Source organism: Cervus canadensis, chromosome 16, assembly GCF_019320065.1.
Source record: "Cervus canadensis isolate Bull #8, Minnesota chromosome 16, ASM1932006v1, whole genome shotgun sequence".
Classification (NCBI taxonomy): domain Eukaryota; kingdom Metazoa; phylum Chordata; class Mammalia; order Artiodactyla; family Cervidae; genus Cervus; species Cervus canadensis.
Window position 1 is genome coordinate 35,802,568 of NC_057401.1, and position 19,883 is coordinate 35,822,450.

Sequence of the window (19,883 nt, forward strand, 5' to 3'; positions counted from 1 at the left end):
ATCCAGCTTCGACTGGGACGGGAAGGAAACTGGTGACTGCAGGAAGAAGCACTTCCTAGGGGGGAATTTTTTGTGGCACTTTCCTGATTGCTTCTGTATCCAGAAAGTCCCATAGATGCGGATTCCCTTAGGATGGCCAGAGCTGGTTTGATTCCCCCAGGCTGTGGGCATTTCCCCACCCAACCATTCAAATATCATAGATGCCTTGTAAAAAGACTGGTCAAACAGTGATTTGTAAATGTTTTGGTCAAAAGATCCTTTAGAGAAATTGATGGAAATTAAAGATTGCTCCCATGCAGAAAGGCAAATGCCCAGAACTTTCCCTACAATTTCAGGGGCTGTGAGTTCACTTAAGTCTTCACATGGATGATCTAGGGCAGTGGTCCCCAACCTCTCAGGTACCAGGGATAGGTTTCATGGAAAACAACTTTTCCATGGATAGGGTGGTGGTGGTGGGGATGGTTTGGGATGATTTAAGTGCTTTACATTTACTGTGCACTTTATTTCTAATCTAATGCCGCTGCTGACCTGACAGGAGATACTGTTACTGTGGCCCAGAGGTTGGGGACCCCTGATCTAGGGGTTTTGTGGACCATACTTAAGAGCCCCTCCTCTAGGTGGCTGCCACCTGCTGGTAGAGGGTTAGATTAAAAGGTCTCCTGACACAACTTGAATATGGGCATTCCATGGTACTGCCTCTCAGTTCTTTATTAAAAAGCATGACAGGAAAAAAAAGAGTGGTTACTCATAATTCATACTTTATGAATAGAATGGTTCACTGGCACACTGGCTGTTTCTGAAATATCCCTTGAGATCTTATTCAGCTCTTTTCACAAATGGCAGCAGTCATCACATAGATAAATCTACCTAATTTGAAGGTCAGACAGGAAATTACTTTTTTTTAGAAGAACCACTGGTGGCATTACACTTTTCTAATTAATCCCAACATGGAAATGATTCACTCTATTGGAGAAATCTGAATCTGAAATGAACAAGTAAATGCAGGCTGTTAAGGCAAAATGCTTCCCTCACCTCCTCCTGTTTTCAGCTTCGGTTTTAGGAGTTGGGCAGGGAGAGTATGTCCTTTCTGATTTTCTTGTGTTCGGGTTCCCTAGCTGGACCTTCCAAGATTTTACCTAGTAAAATCTAAAAAGGGAAAAAAATAACAAACAAACCAAAAAACTGCAAGGCATCCTTCCCAGCATTACCCTGACCTCACTGAAATACTTCCTTGAATGAAAAGTTTATTTTCCTTCAGGGAGAAGAATAATAACAACATGCAAAGATATCATGTAAAACTAATTTTTTTTCTTTATTGAAAATACATCTACAAAGTAACGCTTCTCAGTCCACACTGGGTACATGTGATATGCAGAGCCTGTGATGGGCTGGCGAGAGGGTCATCTCAGAGGATCTGCTTTCCATAAGAGATGGTTAGTATTAAAAAAGATCACACTGTGTAACAGAGTTAATTTGACATGATTAATTTTTGCTCTACTGGTGTCATGACAGCCATGGATAATACATTAAGTTTTGTAGTGTATTTCCCAAATAGAACCTTGACATTAAACGGTTATTCCACCACAGCCTAACGTTAACTTTTGTACACACGTAATGCTTGCAATCTATATAAAAATATCTCTAATTGTGTATCAGAGGATGTATGTCTAGATTTTCAATCTGTTAGCATGATTAAGTCCATTCTTCACCATTTTCAGTCAGAAACTCAAACATAGTTGGTATTGTCTGTCAGCTCCCACTTCACATCTTTGACTGCATTTTCCTTAGAGGGTAAAAAAAAAAACATTAATTTCCTCTAAACCTGGTAGCTGCCTTGCCTGAAACTAATGCCCCAATGTTTTTTTTTTTCTTGGAACCACGCTGACATGGCTTCATACCGATTCATCTTCTACCATTTCTCTCATGGACACAAACACAATCAAATCAAACACCACTCCAGCTTAAGATTTTGAATGATTTTGTGAGTGATGTTCCAACACAAAGGAATACCTTGTTTTACTCATTCTAAGAACTTTTGAGGAGAGTCGAAAACCTTTTCAAATAAGAGACCACCCACCTGACTCTGGGATCTCTAGTAGAGACAGAGCTCATTCATTTGACTTGCTTAAAATAATATAAGAAGTGACCTTATATTTTAATCTGCAGACTTCCTTAGGGAATGATTTTTGAACCGAAGAGAAAGTGTTTCAGGTTTAAAAAAAAACAAACCTCTTCCTTAAAGATGACTTATGATCTTGGTGTTTTAAAATCCTCTGTTTATAATGTCAACCATGCTCCATCCTTTCCTGGCTGGCTCTTTAGTGTTCCAAAGTAAGATGGGTAAGCACCCTTGCTAATTGATAGTCTTACTTTTTATTTTCTAAAAGTCTATTGTCAGTTGAGGAGTGGTGGGAGACATCCTTCCCAGAAGAGTCCCTTAAGTTTGGTAAGAAAGAAGGGAATACGGCCCCTCTTGGGAAGAACTAAGCAGAGTTTCACGCACAATTCCACTCCTGGAATGCCTCCAGTCTGGTGATGTGTAACTGACATTTTGGACACAGGACCTGGTAAACCACACAGCCACCCCCACCCCCACTATTTAGAAACGTTCATTCGCAATAAATGTCTGCTTTGAAAGTCCCATGCTCCATGGAATGATCCATGCTACAGAATATTCTGAGGGGAACTGGAGGACATGCTCTTTCACGGTACCACCAGATGTTTGGACTGGAATCAATCATAAAGGCATCTAAGGAACTTGCTCATTTCATAGATGGGAACACTGAGGCCTAGAGATAAGACTTCCTAACTTCCCCATGGCCACATGGAAATTTCTCTTTACATGCCTCCTTACAGCAGTGCTAGGTGTGTATTAATGTTGCCCTGCTACTAATAAAATAAGGACACAAATCATAGGAGGAAGTGGGGGGGGAACCCTCTTAATATCCAACTAATAACCCATTACTGATCAATTTGTTTTGTTTTGATCCTAAAACTGAATTGTATTCTGAAGGATTTTTCCACTCTGAAAGTTGATTTAAAACCATGATTTTAGCCTAGCATTTGTTTTGAGTCTTTAAATTATAAGATCTATCACATTTACAGGATTGTGTGCCACAGAAACTTGTAAGATCTGATCAGGACTATTTTTGATCTCAGTACCTTATTAGATAAGACTAACATGAAATGACTTAAAAATTTCAAGACAGATGAAAACTATACATTTTGGCCACTGCAAAATCCTCCCTTGATTTTGGATGAATACTTCCCAATCCTGTCAGGGCAGGGAGGAGAAGGGAGGTAAGGGGCTTCTGGCGAGAATGAGTTGTAATGAGATGGAAACATTGTATAATGGTTTTCAAACACCTGGTGCTCAAGGAAGCATTTCTTTGTGTTAGTCTACATCTTGGTCTCACTGTCCATGGATTTTTCAATTTCGCTTTCCTGGGAAATCAGTTGATATGGTTTCTTCATTTCATTCTCTTCAATCACTGAGTTACCCATTTCGACATCCCGGTTCTTCAGTTCATGTCGCGACAAGTGTTCAACAATGCCGGCTCCCAGGGAGTCTCCCAACACATTGGTGGTGGTGCGAAGGCGGTCCCTGGGGAAGAGCAGGGAGGCGTGAAAAACGAGGCTCCAGTAAACATCGTGAGATTTCAGCTCATGTTCTAACTAGCCAGCTAAGTCATTGGGGGCATCTCTTAAGTTCTGCTTCCCTGTCTCCTTCTATTTAAAATTAATCTTTGGTTCTCTTTCCTTCCTTTTACCAGAAGGTCTCAAATTGGACTCTAGAGACCCCTGGAGGTCCCTGAGGCAAAAACAATTTTCATAATAATGCCAAGATATTACTTGCCCCTTTCCATCTCACCTTCTCATGAATGTCTATCTAGTGGAGTTTCTAGAATACTACAACATAACACAAAAGTTAACAAAAGAGATTGAAGGCAGAAGCAGTTAGTCTTGTATTAAGCTAGATATTAAGGAGATCTGCAAAGATGTAAAATGATGTCATTCTTTCCCCTAAGTTTTTGGTTTGGAAGGTGGTATTTTTTCAGAATAACGTTATATGTGTTAACATGTAATGAATTTATTATTGTAATCTTTAAATGTATTCAACATTTTAAAAATGCCCAAGTTTTTCTAACATGATGAATATTGATAGATATGACCCATACAGATTAAAAGAGCTTTGGGAGTCCTCAATTTTTTAAATGTAAAGGGGTTATAAGACTAAAACCTTTGAGAAACATGGGTTTACGCTATAAAAGTCTTCACATGAGTCGAGTAGGACTGTGGGGCAGATAGTGGGCCGAATGCTTCCTACGTACCACTGCATTTAATCCTCATAGCACCACTGGGAGGTAGAAGACATTGCTGTCTTCATTTTACAGAGGAAACTAGGGTGGCTGGGTAACCCCCCAGGATCACACAGGGGCAGGACACAGGCCACGATCCAAGTGACTGTGGATCTCAAGCTTCAGTTAATTACCTCCCCTCCCCCCCCCCCCAACCTTATAGTGCCTTGAGCACTCTGAGCTTTTCGCGGTCATTAGATCTAGCTCACAGCCTCTATGTAGACTCTAGCACCTACTGCGTCCTTCTAGGCTTTCAACCTGGGCATCCGGGGGAGAAATTCTGTAAGTGGAAGGGAAAGAAGAGGAGCGGAACGTGTCAGTCGAAAGGGTGAGGGGAAACGGGCCGAGGGATACGCCCTAGAGGTTAGGGTCTAGGGTACTGTTCTTGGAATTTTCCCCAGAGCCAAAAATCAATTCCACTTAATGACGCCAGCTCTCTTCCCACTGTCTTCAGGGCCGCCCCGCTCCCTGTGGGGATCAGATGGGAACATCCGCCCTGTATTACGCCATTGGAATGGGAAGCACAAGGAGAAAGTCTGAGCCAGCCTGGGAGGCCCACACTTCTGTCCCGGCTGCCATGGGGACATGTTGTGCAATTCAGAACTGACTTCGCTGATTTATGTTGACTTTGCAGACAGTGGGTTTCCCAATCCCCAAATGGCTTTATGGAGTGAGAAGTGTTAACAGCCAGATGTACCCTGTGGGCTGATAAGGGGGTGAGTGTGCATAGAGTCTGGGACTCAGGCTCCAGATAGCCACTGGGATCAGGCAGGGAGCACAATTTAATTACAGGTCAAGCTGCCCCTCTTCCTGGAGCCCTTTGGCAGGGGTGCCAGGCTGCCTGGTGTCCTAAGATGACAGAGGGGCCCCCACGACAGCAAGCCGGATGATGCAGTCCGAGTGTACTCACAGGAACCAGTCCACTGCGATGATGAGTGTGATGTCGTCGGTGGGCAGGCCCACAGATGTCAGCACGATGACCATGGTGACCAGGCCTGCCTGAGGAATCCCAGCTGCCCCAATACTGGCAGCCGTTGCTGTGATGCTGTTAGAGGAAGTCCCCAAACAGAAAACCTTTGTTTAAATCTCCCCAAATAGAGAGCAGACCCTATAAAACATGCACAGTGGTGGTGTCTGACTTGCCAAGTTAACATGAGAGGACACACTTCAGAAAATTGTAAATGAGATTGTTAAAAAACCCAGAGTTAATAAGCATATTAACTAATACTTATCAAATGCCTATTATGTGCCTCCTGATATGTGAAGCATGGCTTACCTCATTTGCTTCTTGCAACAACCCTTCGGGAGTTGGTCCTACTATTACAGCCTTTTCTAAATCCAGAACCTTGTACCTAGATATTGGGTTGGCCAAAAAGTTCTTTTGGCCTTTCCCCTAAGATGTTATAGAATACTTCCTCATGTACCTGAAAGTATTTTGTAAGGTCTAAAATACTGTACAGTTAAAATAACAATTTATTTCTAATACTTCCTCTATTCAAGCAGAGGACTGTAAGGACTACTGAACTTGTATGGCCACTGTGGTCAGGAAAAAAAAATCAAATTTATGAATCCAAAAGCAACATGATTTATGAACAAAGTTCTGTAGCACTATCAATATTTTTTACAGAGGCGATGTGAATTTCATTTGTAAGGCACATAACCCACCTGGAACTCAATTTGTTAAATATCTATTTGATAGGCTTATGTGATAATGTGAAAATGTTTTATGAGTAGATATGAAGTGGTATTCATATAGTAATAAGTCTGTGGAAGAGACTGTTCATGGTTCCCTCACATCGTCCCCCTTGTATAGTACCAAGTGTTCTACAGAGTAAGGGACCAGAGCTTGTGGTTGTGTCATCCCTGGGTGTTACCCTCAGCCAGGTGGCCCTGATCACTAGCTCATCATTTAAAGGCATTCTTAAGAAAATGTCATGTAGAATATTCCTTGTACCTGATTGTAATAATCTGTCCAAAGTTCAGTTCAAAGTTGTTAACTTGAGCAATGAAAATGGCAGCCAAAGCCTCATAGAGGGCGGTTCCATCCATGTTGATGGTGGCTCCTACCGGGAGCACGAATCTGGTAACGCGTTTGTCCACGCCATTGTTCTCCTCCAGGCACTTGAAGGTGATGGGCAGGGTGGCGGAGCTGAGCACAGTAAAACAGGACATGTCAGATGACCATCCTGACGATGTGAAGCATGGCTTACCTCATTTGCTTCTTGCAACAACCCTTAGGGAGTTGGTCCTACTATTGTGCCTGTCTGTTTTAGTACTTTGGACAGAGAGTTCCTTCCTCTCCCATATTCTAAATTAAAGGGAACTAAGTCAGCACTATTATAAATAGGGGAGCAGGATTAGGAACAGTGGGTCCCCTCACTGCGTCATTTGACAGCTCTCCTGCTTCTAGGCTCCTCCATGAGGCATTGCTTGTGATTATTCCCCAATCCCCGCAAGAAGAGCAAGTGCCGATGCTCTGGCATCTCAGGTAAATGGCAGCTGGACAAGACAGATGAGAGTGGGCAGGAAAGGACAGTTGATTTCTATTTTTCCCCTACAAGTGTGTATAGCCAGCCACTCCCTAAATCCCAAATCAGTCTGGTTAGCATCAGAGTCAAAAAGCCAATGCATGTGTCTGGATGTTTAAAACATGGAAAAAATGCACCCTGTCACTCCAATCTGAAGGCTCTGGTTCAAAGTAAGGTTTGAAATATATTTTCTGATAGGAATAAGCCATGGATATATCTATACCTGGAGGAAGTTCCCAGAGCTGTGATGAGTGCTTGCAGCAACCCTCCGATGAAAATCCAGGGGTTTTTCCGCGTTACCAGGAAGTAGAGGAGGGGTAGGACAATGACGGCATGGATGAGCAAGCCCACGATGACTGTCACTGTGTACATGGCCAGCTGTCCCCCAATCACCCCCATGTCTTCCATCTCAACAATTTTCCCTGCAATCAGGAAGAGTATGCCCAGAGGGGCGTACCTATGTAGAAGCAACACATGCACAGTTGGAAGTCTGATTTCCAACAAACTGTTTCACAGAAATTACCAAGTGATAAGAAAAAGTCAACGAGAGTTGATTTCCCAACTTTTCTGCCCAGGATACTATGAGGGCTTGCAGAAATTATGAACTTCTTTCTTTCCTTTTTTAAAATATAAATTTAAATATAAATAGTACTTTAGGCTTTCCTTTCACTCAGAATTTCTTTAGGTCACAGTTTTTATTTTCTCCAAAACCAAGAAAAATGGTAGGTTCAGAGGTTTTGTTACTTACCTTTTTTCCCTAAATACCTCGGTCACTTTGGGGGTGCTCAGATGCCATCCACTCTCTGAGCCCTCCCCACCACCTCCTACTAAATACCCTGAACAGTCAGAATCCACTGAACCAATTTCCAGACATCTGGGTGGGGCAGGGGGGGCAGCATTTCCCACATCAGAGACTGATTTCCAAGCTAAAGCAAGATGTATAGCATGCCATTTCAGCGTTTTAGATTTGCAGTCAACTCTCTTTATCAAGGACCACTTTTATTGGTTTTTCCTATATTACAACCTTGTTACAATATTACATACTTAGTATTAATTTTTTTTACTTAAATAAATGTACTATAAGAGGAAATTATATGTTACAGTGCAAATGAAAAACTAACACCATTTGCGATGAGTAGAAGGCAATCATAAAATAAATTCACAGCTATCAAAGCTAATAACATGCATGTATGTACTTCCACAATCAGGTTATAAGTGCTCTACTTAAGCAATTATTATCCACAGGCTGCTACTGCTATTTGCATTCCTTCTTCTAGACCTTGCTCTACATCTGAGCAAGAATTAACATCGGAGACATGAAATGGATTGTATACATTGAATCAAGGCTGTGCTGCCTGGCTTTCAACTCTCTTTGTCTGAAGTATGCTGTAAACTACAACCCAACTCCCATTACCATAAACAGAGAAGTCGATCACCCTTCAGGAGAAGGGTCTGTTGGGAACTGTGGAGGACTTCTTTCACATTGAAAAATACAATGGTTCTTTTAAAAGCCCTTTAAAAACACAGGCCAGGAAAGTATAAGAGTACCTGTTTTCAGAAATGTAATAACTCAATGTTGAATGTGCAGGCAAAATGTACAGCTAGAAAAGCTACATGTGAGGTTCATTCAGCAGCCTTGAATAGACTTCTTTCATAAAAGAGGTGAAAGGTAGAGGCATTTTAATAATATGAAGATAAATGTCCACTTTCAGTCCTGCCAAGGTTTCCAAAGAGGGCCCCCAGCATTTCAACAGGGACGCCTGTGGAGACCGCACTCTGATCATCTTTGTGTTTCCGACTTCATATCCATCTTGTACAAACTCCTGAAAAATGGATTCTCTGGGCTTCGGTGGCAATAAAGACCAAGGATATTTTTAATCATGTTGGTGAGTGCTTTTCTTAGAAATGGATGCCTTCCTGCCTCAGGTGCCAAGAGGGAGTCTGGATTAAAAATAAAGGATAAAAGAAAAGCAACCCTCACAGGAGGTTTAAACCAATCACTGGGTTCTTCCCTGCTGGGGAGAGTTTACTTTTCCAAGGTCAGTGTTCCTCTGTGGATTTAGTCTTTTCCTTTGTCTCCTGCTCTCAACTTTCTTTGAAGGAAGTTTTCTTATAAATTGTGGCTTGGCTTTCTATAACACTTCCCATGAGTCTCTCACACTAGCTGCAGAAGGCCATTTACACTTCCTTCTTAGGACTGAAGTGGAGGAGAGGAAAGCTCACTTTTTCTGATGGTTCAGGGGCCTCTGCTTTTCCCTCTCCTGGGAATGTGATTCTCACTACTTTGTATACCTAGCTTCTCCTGGTCTCAGATCTCAGCAAAAAATGTCATCCATCTCTTCAGAGGCCTTTCTATCCCAACCAAGGCAAATTTTAAGCCTCCTCCTCAGTTATTTTTTTTTATTATACCACATGATATTATATAAAATAAAATCTCATGTTTTATTTTTTCTCCATAGCGCTTATGACTCAAGCATATGGTTGATTTGTTTAAGAATATAAGATCCAAAGTCCCACTTTATAGCTCAAGAAACTATATGCAATATCTTATAATAAACTATAATGGAAAAGAATAAAAAAAAAAGTAAGATCTAGGACATCCTTGTCTGTTTTCCTCAGTGCTATATCCATAGTGCCTGGCATTAAATGCTTGGTATACAGGAGATAATAAAAAAATACGTATTGAATGAATAGTTAATTAGTTATAAAAGAGGAGTGAGCAATGGGATGCCATCAGCACTGGAGTAAAGGAGCTGACGCCTTTCAAAACCAAGGAAGCAAACTAATGAAGAGAGGTTCACAGATATGTTCAAGGCTACTACCAGCCCAGAAAGTCACTGATTTTCTAATGCTTACCCGGATGAAATCTTTGCAATTGGCCATCCTGCCTGGTGGCATCTTCCTCAGAACAGAACACAAGTTGATGGCAATAAGCATCTTCTATAGAGCATACAGAGCAAATGGAAATACATACCACATGATCACTGCTACCAGTCTCATGATGGCTTCGTTGAGAGAATCAAAGAACTCTCGCAGGGCCTGGCCCTGCTCCTTCATGTTTCCAATCACAAATCCGAAGCACATGGAGAAGACAACTAGTCCCAGGGCATTGACCCCATTCACAGACCCCGGGACTGGGACTAACTCTTCTGTGATCCTCGTCAGAGTCTCCATGGCCTCTGACACATTGTTTATCACAGCGCCCACGAGTGTTTCATTGGGCTGGATGGGCACTTTAAAGCTCCTCTTCTCATAGTTGGTTTTAAACTTAAAAAGAAAAGACACAACAGTGATGAAAGACGATTTTTCTTTTCTTCTTTGTACTTTCTGCTTGCATTTTCTGTAATGACATACATTATCCTGAATTCAGAGAACTGTGTTATAGAATATATCTGTCCATCTGTATCTTTCATCTATCTAATCTGTGACAAACCTCTACTACTTCCTCAGTACAGACACACACACACACACACACACACACACACACACACACACACACACTTAAATATACAGCAAATCATAACAGGAAAGAGATTGAGGATGTTAGAGTAAACATATGCATGTTTCTGAAACCCTAATAAAATGACTGTGATAGGTGTTTTAAAAATTAAAAGATATTCACAATGATCCTTGTATCCTCTACGGGTTCATGTTATGGGATCATTGGCAAATCACCTAACCTCCCTTTGGTCATATCCATAGCAAAACAGGGGTCACTGGGCTGGCTCTTCCTCACAGGTTGTTGTAATGATCAAATTAAACAGAATATATGAGATCATCTGGTAAATTAAAACAGATTTTAATGTTGGCTAATGGTATTCACATATAAAGCTCTTCTGGGACTAGACTTAGTTGGAGATTTTGGTGAGAATTAAAAATTCTAATCTCCCCAAACAACATTCCTCCAGGTATTCCTGATTGTATCAGTTCTTAAGAAGAGGTGCTTGATTGGTGAGGATGACAACCCACTTCTCAAGTCTATAGAGGAGTTTCTCCTCTTACTCAGGAAATGATCGTGAGGCTTCCCTGTTTGCCCAGTGATTAGGAATCCCCCTGCCAATGCAGGGAACATAGGTTCAATCTCTGGTCCAGGAGGATGTCACATGCTGTGGGGCAAATAAGCCAGTGTGCCACAACTACTGAGCCTGCGTGTTGCAACCAGAAAGTAGTTCCTGCTCGCTGCAACTAGAGAAAGCTTGTGAGCAGCAATGAAGATCCAGGAAACCATAAATAAATAAATAAATCTTAAAAGAAAAAAAGGGAGATGGTCTTTATACCAAAATTTCTGCATAGATGCCCCAGACAGAAGATGCTGAGTGTATTACTGTGGCCATTTGAAACAAGCCCATGTCTTTATGATTTTAATAAGAACAGAATTTCTGGCCTTCACGTTGATGGTACTGAAGCACCAAAGAAAGTTTCTATGGATACTTTCAGCATCTATGGATGTTGACTGGATCTAGAGTCTAGGGGAAGAAAGCACAGCTGTACATGGAATGCTTGGCCATCACTTTACTAAGAGTATTGGTAAAGTATGGGAGACTTTTTTTGTCCAGTGGGAAACTATAATTTCCAAACAAGGACATGGCTAGCTGTCAATACTGCAGACATAGCCCTAAACAATCAGTGGCATTGCAGTGTAATTTTAACAAAGAAACTGGCCCCCTTCTGTCTCCTATTTCAGTCAAATCTCTGTTCAACTGGGGTGCTTATGCATTTTAGTGCACCCCAATTTTAGACTGTCTAGGGTGAATTTTCAATCCAACTAGCTTTTCCTACACCTCCAACTCTTTCCCCTAAGACACAGTTTGCAGCCTACACAGAAATTGCAACCTCACTTGCATTCTGATTTAAGACAAATAGATCTGGGAAGATACATTTGCTTCTCCTTTAAAATCGTGTAAGTGCTATCCAAAACCAAATATTGAACACAATAAATCTGCGTGAGTCAGCACTTTTCCTAGTGCTGCTAGAAATCAACGTTTTTTAATTTGTCCAGTGCCAGCTGACTAACTGGAAGAATCAGCCCCATGGTGCTGGGGTTGGCTGGATGGATTGAAAGGGGATTATTATTTATGGTTACAGTTGTTTTGAATAAAAAGAGTTAGATTTTGGCTTGTCAGCCTTTTTTTTTTTTTTAAAGAAAGAATTCTGTTTGAATTTTGCAGTTAGTGCAAACTTGACTATTAAAAATGGTCAATACAAATTTTAAAAGGGGAAAAAAGTGAAGAATGGAAAACTTGGTCTTCCATGAGGTCAGGGTTTGGTTTTGTTTATTTTACAGATCCCAAGCACAAGGGTTAGGGTAAAGTGACACCATCTGGGGAAATGTTTGGGAACTACTATTTAACAACTATAATGTCTAATTGTTTCCCTCTTAATATTTTGGGTAACAAAGCTTTTTTTTTTTTATTCAATTGAGGTTAGAATGAGCTTTACTCATTTTATCCTCTAATAGTAAAATGTATTTGTGTGTTCAACACAGAGAGCCAAGGGTTGCTTGGATTTGGTGCGAAAAGGAACTGGAGCTCACTACGGCCTCCTGGGAAGTGTCGCATCAGCTTGGATACCACTTTCCAGGAAAGGGAACAGAATGTAGAAGCAGAAAGATGACAGAATTTGGAATCAGCACAATAGGTTTGAATTCTGGGTCTGGCATTTACTACTTGTGAAATCGTATGCCTGTTACATGACCCCTCTGAATGATCATAGAAGAGTTGCCTCAATAATGAAATGAAGACAATCATACTCAACATATTTATGTGGGGAGCAAATATAACATTAGTGCTTGGCACTGAGCAGACATTCAATACGTGATGGTGGCTATCCTTTCTGACATGGTTCCTCCTTTAGAATCCATAAGGCCCTTAACAGACTTTTAAAAAACACAACCCACTGACTTTTAAAATCAAACCCAGAAACTTGAATAATCTCCCTAATCTTTGAAGCAAGTTGTAAATATATCTTATACTGGAGTTTGTGTGCTTGGTGAGCTTTTGTGTATGGGACAGGGAGGAAGGGAGAAAGTCTCCTGATTAGCCTTCTTAACAATTAACAGAGACTTAATGAGCCATTTGTATGCAAGACATATAGTGTCTGGAAACTAATAAGCCTTCAATACAAGGGAAGACCCCTCCCTCCCCTCCCAATTCCCCAGAAAACTCTAGTGCTTTCCATCTAGTTGGCAAAGGAAGTGTTTCTTATTGCAGGGAAACAGGAAAAAAAAGTAAATTCAATTAAAAAGACAGCCACACTGTGTTTGCCAAAGAGGAATTTCAAGGGGGAATTCATGGCTGTAGAGTATTTACCTGTTTAAAGCAAGCTTCTACCAGATTTGGAGGGAACATATTCCTGCAAAGAAAATAATGATCACTTGAAATTTTTCCAAATAATAAATTAGTTCCTTAAATACCTTTTCATTGTGTGTAAGGTAAAGATTGCATCCAACTAAGCAGCAAATGGAAAAAGAGAAAGATTTTGGTAGATAGTTTTGAAATGGGACATAGGTCATCCCTAAGTGTGGTCCATGTAGTTCATATTTTTCAGTTTAAGACCCAAATTCAATTCATCCGTCCTTTTGTCAGACAAATGAATTTTTAAAATTCAGACATCAAACCTTGCTGCCAAGAAGAACCCAAGTGAAAATGGAAATGCCTTTTAGCATAAACATTCTGGTTGACTGGGGGGTCAATAGGGGTCATTCAATAGGGGTCATTTCAGTATCACGCTGGGTATTTAGGGACCAAATGTTCTGAATCAAATGTCATTTGATTCAGAATTTGTGGAATTTTCTTCTTCACAAAGTCCTCCCAAAGAACGCTGGGGGATGAGATAACGACTCTGAATGGTTAGAGCTTCTAGCCCTTTGGTAACCAACAGGGAGATGGCTCACAGAACTTGAAGCTGGGGCCCAGGTGGCAGGATTTGTCATTTCCTCAGACCAGTGTCTGTGCTCGTGATGGGGAAGGAATAAGAGTCAGCATTCTCACTGGGGAATTTCTAACCAGCTGTGTGACCTTGGGTGACTCGTGGCATCCATGCAGGTCCCATTCTACTCATCTGTTAGAGAGGAGATGTGTTTAACTATCACCAGGGCTCCAAGATGGAAGCCTGTGGAGGAGACAGGACGTGGGCAGCTGGTCAGAGTCTGAGATTCCAGCAACTGTAAGTCATCGATCATATGTTAAGGCTATAAACTCTTGTCTCTTCTTACTGCCTAGACCATCCTGTTTCTTTGTTCTTCCCATCTATGCTCTCTGGGTCTGTTTCTATGAACCCTGAGGTAAATGTTTAGGAGATTCCAAGATAAATGCTCAAACCAGGTGTATGGGGGAGGACAGGTGAGTCTTATACTTGTCACTGGGGCAAGGAGGGGCAGAAAAGCACCAGAGAATAACAAGATCCCAACTCTTTAAACAAGGAGTAGAAATTATACATAAAGAGAATATAATAAAATACTCCCAATCCAAACTACCTGGAGGTAAAATCCCTGAAAATAAATGATGAAAAGCTTTAATTAACTTTAAATTAACTTTAATTAATTTAGTAGGAACTAAATAAAATCACTGTCATCAGGTGCCAACTTGGTATGAACTGAAACAGAATGGCTTATTACCTTCAGATAATTGCCATTAACTCCCTGGAAAAGGCTTTCAAGAGGGGGCTGTATAGTGCTTACACATAGATGCTACAAAGTCACTCGTGGTAGGTATTGAGAGGTGCTGCTAAAGAGGTCCTTTGTTGCCCAACTCACTCATGAACCTACTGGACCCATTCCTTGAGATGTTATGGGAGACTGAGTTGCTAGGAGGAGCTGCTTTCAAATGGTCAGTGGGGGAATCCTAGAGTAGACATCTAGGACTGGCAAGCCAGCCACTCTGCAAGTAGGTCGATTGGGAAGTAAGGAGGAAAGAGCTAGGTTTGGGAAGACAGCCTGGATGGGCTGCTGGCTGGACTGCTGAGCAGGTGGGACAACTCGAGGTCTGTGCTAGGGTATCTTCCACTTGCCCTTCTCCATCTACCCTCCATCCTGCTCTGTGCCTGCAAGGCTGCCCCTTTGCCTTCTGGCTTCCTGTTGGGTTTGTCCAGTGGGAGGTGCTGACAGATTGCAGAGAGCAGTGGGAGAGAGACGTGGATGTATAGGTTCTTCCAGCTCTCTCTCTTGGCAGGTTGAGCAATAGCTCCCTTCCTCCAAATCAGAGCTCCAGCCCCTGTCCTTGGTGGCCTATCCCAAGGCTACAGCTCATCCTGAGTTCTAGGAATAGCTCCCTTCCTGACTTCAAAGCAACAGGTGGTAACAAAACAATTTCCTATTGCTGATAGTCCCCGAGTGTCTCACCATCACTTGTAGGTTCCCTTAACCCTGCCCGCACCTTTGCACGCCCTGTTCAGTGATCCTTTTGAGCCTGCAACATGCTTCCCTCCAGGACCTGACCCATGCAAAAGCAAATGTGGATAGAAAGCAGGCAGGGAGGTGCCAGGATCAAATTTGGGCTTACTTCTCAGTTCTGTGTAAAACAGACTATATCATTGGGTCTGTTTCAAGTAATAGATAAAACTAATTTGTAATCACTGTATGGTTTGTATATAAAAACAATGCTAAAGAAGTCATCCTTTAATCTTTTATTATTGATTTGCCAAATCCTTTCTTCATAGATAGTACAAAAGGAAAATCTTAGGACAGGTGAGATCAGATGACCTCTAAGGTCCCTTCTGGAAATAAATTGTTGTGTATAATAGATGGTGATACAGATCACAAGTTCCAAATTAGAAGAGTCCAATGAACAGACTATATTTGGGGGAAAAAAATAGCCTCAAAGAGTAAGACTTGAGAAAAGTAGGTCAAGAATTATTGAAAGGCATTATGCTAAGTGGTATAAGTCAGAAAGAGACAAATACTATATTATTATCACTTATATACATGGAATCTAAGAAGCACAGCAAACTAGTGAGTATAACAAAAAAAGCACACTCACAGATACAGAGAACTATGGTTATCAGTGGGGAGAGGGAAGGGGGAAAGGGCAATATAAGGGTAGAAGAGTAAGCAGTACAAACTACTAGGTATAAATTAAGCTACAAGGATATATTGTACAGCACAGGGAATAAAGCCAATATTTCATAAGTGGAGTATAACCCATAAAAAATTTGAATTTCTATGTTGTACATCTGTAACTTATGTAATTGCATAGCAATATACTTCAGTAAAAAATCATACACACAAAAGAACTATTGATATTAATATTCTGATGAGCTGCATAGTTAAGAGGAATGAGTGCTCAGTTCTGAATCCTAAAAGCAGGGCTCCTAAATCTTTATCTTTTCCTTGCTCTTTTTATCTCTTTCACATGAGATCAGAAAATGGATCCTTACTTCCATTTCTGTTAGATGTGATCTTCATTTCAAGCCCAGCAGGATTGGTTCAGTTGGATACCTCTTCTAGGGTTTGATCAGCTCCCCCCAAAAGAGGAGAGGTGGCCAAAATATACCCAAAAGGATGGGCTTGCAAGGACGTACCTGATCAAGTCCAGGAAGGCGTCTGCAGCTGTCACCTGTACAATTTTGCCTTCTCTGTGCATGTTTTCCTTTGTGCCCTTCCCAGGATGGATGATGATAACAATGATTATGCCAATCACCACGGCAATGATGGTCGTAGTCATGTAATAGACTACAGCTCGCATCCCCATCTTTCCTGACGCCTTACTATCTAGGGCCGCCATTCCTAGGGAAGGCAAACAGAAGGAGATTTTCAGGAAATCGGTTCATGGAATTGTCCAGTGGAAGGTAATGGGAAGAGCATTTCCTTTTTCACTCCCCAACCCTCTCCCACCCGGCAATGGGATTTTATACATGTTACAAGAACTTGGCACCAAATCAAATCAGGGCATCACAAAAGGTGAAGGGAAAAAGCCACAGAATGGCTAGGCACCAGCTGTGTCAGCTAACACGTGATCACCCATTTTCTGCCCCGAGAGTTGATTTCACATGACTCTCTGATGGTTTGAAGGGGCAATCAAATTCTTTCCTAGGTTGTTACTAGTTGGGGAAGCTGTGAGTGTGAATTAGTGAGTATTGTGTGTGTGTGTGTGTGTATGTGTGTGTGTGTGTATGTGTGTGTGTGTGTATGAAGAGATACCTTAAAAAAGATTTCTGGCAGGATAATCTAAGCATATCTCAAGTTTTGAGCACTCTGCAGGCTCACACAGAGTAACTACCATTAAATTCTTTTATAAGAATGATTATTTTATGTATGCACTTGTAAGATTTTTTGGATTTTTAATGTAAAATTTAAGCTATTATTCTAATCGCTTACTGAGTTATCCTCAATTTACATTTATAGTAGGCCAAAGTTCTCAAATAGCTTCTCTGTTGTTTCATTTTATCTCATCAGCAGTTTTTAAAAACAGTAATTTTGGTGGGGTTCTTCTCATTTTTGCTCTCTGCCTTCCTCCACCTTGTCCCACAGGCCTGGCATACCTTATCTCACGTGAAAACATTCTTCCCCTCTTTTTCAGGACATCTTCAAAGTCTACCTCAGGCAAGGCATGGTCCTCTGTGAGAGAGGAGGCATGATGGTGAATGTTTCCCTAACTGTTCTAGCAAATGGAGCACATCTCCGTGCCTCTTGAGATGGAAAAAAATTGGAAATAATCCAAAACTCTCAAAAGATTAAATTTTCTTAATCATAATATGGGCTCTTCTGTTTCATTAACCATTTCCTCATTTCTCTTTTTTCTTTCTCCTCCCCAAACTTCCTAAAACACTAAGATCCAATTATAGCATCATCCAATCATAATTAATCAAACTATTTAATTTATTAGGCAAAGTCATAATTTTATAAATATATTAAAAGTTTACTGTATTACTGTACATTAAAAGTTACTGTAGCTCAGTGATCAGTATCAGACTCTAACAGTGGTTCAATATGCAGGTAGTGATTCTGTTTATATCAATGTGTTTAGAGTAAGGTAAAGTATATTGGAAAAAGATAATGTCCATGAATGCCAGAAAACTGACTGGGTTTGCCCCCAAACCTTGATACAATGGTAGTGAGCTTATATGGGAATTGAAGCCAAGATCTCCAATTTATAATTTCATGTGTATTTGAATCAAATCATTCATAATTTTCATAATAAGCACTTACTACTTGCTTATTTTTAACAACAATCTATAAGGCAGATTAAAAAGCAATTAAGTAACTTTCTCAGTTCTTAGTTAGTACCAAGTAAAATGAAGTGGGAACTTGAACTCAGATCTTATGTAACTGAATTTAGTGTACTTTCTGCCCCTGAGAAAACCAGCTACAGCTCCCACAAACGAGTAAGCCAATTTTGGTTTTAAGGCACTGAAGTTAGCTTCTTTTATCCTTGCCCTAGGTTTCTTGAAACCTAGGGTTAATACCCACTTGTGGGGGTGGCGCCACTTCAACACTTTACCATCATTAGAAATGGGCTAATCTGTTCTCAGTCCACGTGGTCCCATCCCCCCAGGTTCATCCGCAGGTCTCCTATGACGTCTTAGAATATCTTGACTTTCCTGTGCTTGAAATCATTTCTCCCAGAAGGGGCCCACTCTCTCCCATCATTGCCTGAGCTCGTCACCACTGAAGCCTGCAATTCTTCGGCGGGCGAGTGGTGTGGGCACAAAAGGCCGGATATCTCTGCTAGGGGTACCAGGCGGCAGTATTCTCTTCCTCCGAGATGCTTTCTTTCCCTCTCGCCTTCTATTCTGTGGTGCTGTTCCGTTCTCACGCCAACTCTTCTCTGCCGCTCCTGCCCACTACTCCCGACCTATAGCTATTCAGAGAGAGCGCTAAGTGGTCAAGGCACAGCACTGGAAACCAACGTGGCAGACAAAGGGGAGGCTTAACTCTCCCTCCCTCCCACCGCGGGGGAGGGCTGGGGAATGTGATTCCGGAATTCACAGCTATAGGGCCATCGGCTCTAGGAAACAAAGTTTATAGGTGTGTTTTTTTTTTTTCCCTTCTTTTTTTTAAATAAAGTTAATAAAAAAAGGAAACCAATGAGTATTTACTCCATACTTTCCAATTGTGAAACAGATGAAGACAAACATTGAAGCATTTATTTTAGCAATGAGCCCAGAAGGAGAATCGATGGTCAAATGAGAGGCCTCACCAACCTCTGCATATTGACCCTGATCCTGTGAAAGAGGATAAAGCAGCAACTGCTAACGTTTTAGAAAAGGCAGGGGTGTGTGCGGGTATCTTTATTAACCAAATCTCCGTGGAGGTGCTTCTTCTAAAAGGGTCTGGTGTCCCATGAGGGGCTGCTTGCTGACTTCTGCTCTGGGTACCCCCGAGCCCCCTCCCCTCCTCCTTCCAACTCTAACCTCTCCCCTTTTCTCTGAGTAGGTCTGTCAAACTAAAGGGACTGCTAGGAGCAAAGCCACACACCGTCATCAGGGCAAGGGTAGGATGGATGGGGACAATCTGTCACACTGGGTCTGCAAGCGAACAGTCTCGATGCTAAAGGAGCAAAGGAAATAGAGGAAAAGCTCTGGAAGGCAAAACTCCACACGAGCAGGCTGCCATTCTTCCTGTCTCTCGCCCCAACTCTGGGGCCATCTCCTTTCTCCAGCCTCCCGAAATTCCAGACAAAGCGCAGCACACAAATGTCAGAGTGTCTGGGCACAAGAGTAAAGCACTAAATCACTTGGTAGAAAAGAGAACTCTGGCAGGAAGTGCTCTAAATGTTTGAGAAGGGGGAAGTCTGCATTGAGCCTCGTCATTTGAAAATATATGGAGGAAAAGAGCTCTGGGGTAAGGGCAAACGAGGTCACTTGGGTATGCAGGTACTCGTGGGAGTATGTTATGACAACTATGTGTTCATCTAAATACGTATGTGAGAAACACATTCCAGGGCAAGTAGTAAAGATAATGATCTTAACTGGTCCCTTTTCTTCATCTGATCTGGGCTTAGCTGAACCAATCCCATTCAAGACATCCTGACATCTTTATTATGAAAACAATCTGTCATTG

The 19,883-nt window shown here is 41.5% G+C and overlaps 1 protein-coding gene across 2 annotated transcripts in view; it reads right to left on the minus strand.

The window, feature by feature from the left end:
* Positions 1–1,288: 1,288 nt before the first annotated feature.
* Positions 1,289–19,883, minus strand: part of SLC1A3 (solute carrier family 1 member 3) — a 79,256-nt gene continuing 60,661 nt past the window's right edge. For both annotated transcript variants that reach the window (XM_043488511.1, XM_043488512.1), the window contains 7 exons: positions 16,403–16,607; positions 13,195–13,237; positions 9,861–10,153; positions 7,110–7,343; positions 6,313–6,507; positions 5,269–5,403; positions 1,289–3,604 (listed from right to left, as the gene is read on the minus strand). In XM_043488511.1, coding sequence (XP_043344446.1) covers positions 3,400–3,604; positions 5,269–5,403; positions 6,313–6,507; positions 7,110–7,343; positions 9,861–10,153; positions 13,195–13,237; positions 16,403–16,607 — 1,310 coding nt within the window. In that variant the 3' untranslated portion in view covers positions 1,289–3,399. The remainder of the gene's footprint in view (positions 3,605–5,268; positions 5,404–6,312; positions 6,508–7,109; positions 7,344–9,860; positions 10,154–13,194; positions 13,238–16,402; positions 16,608–19,883) is intronic.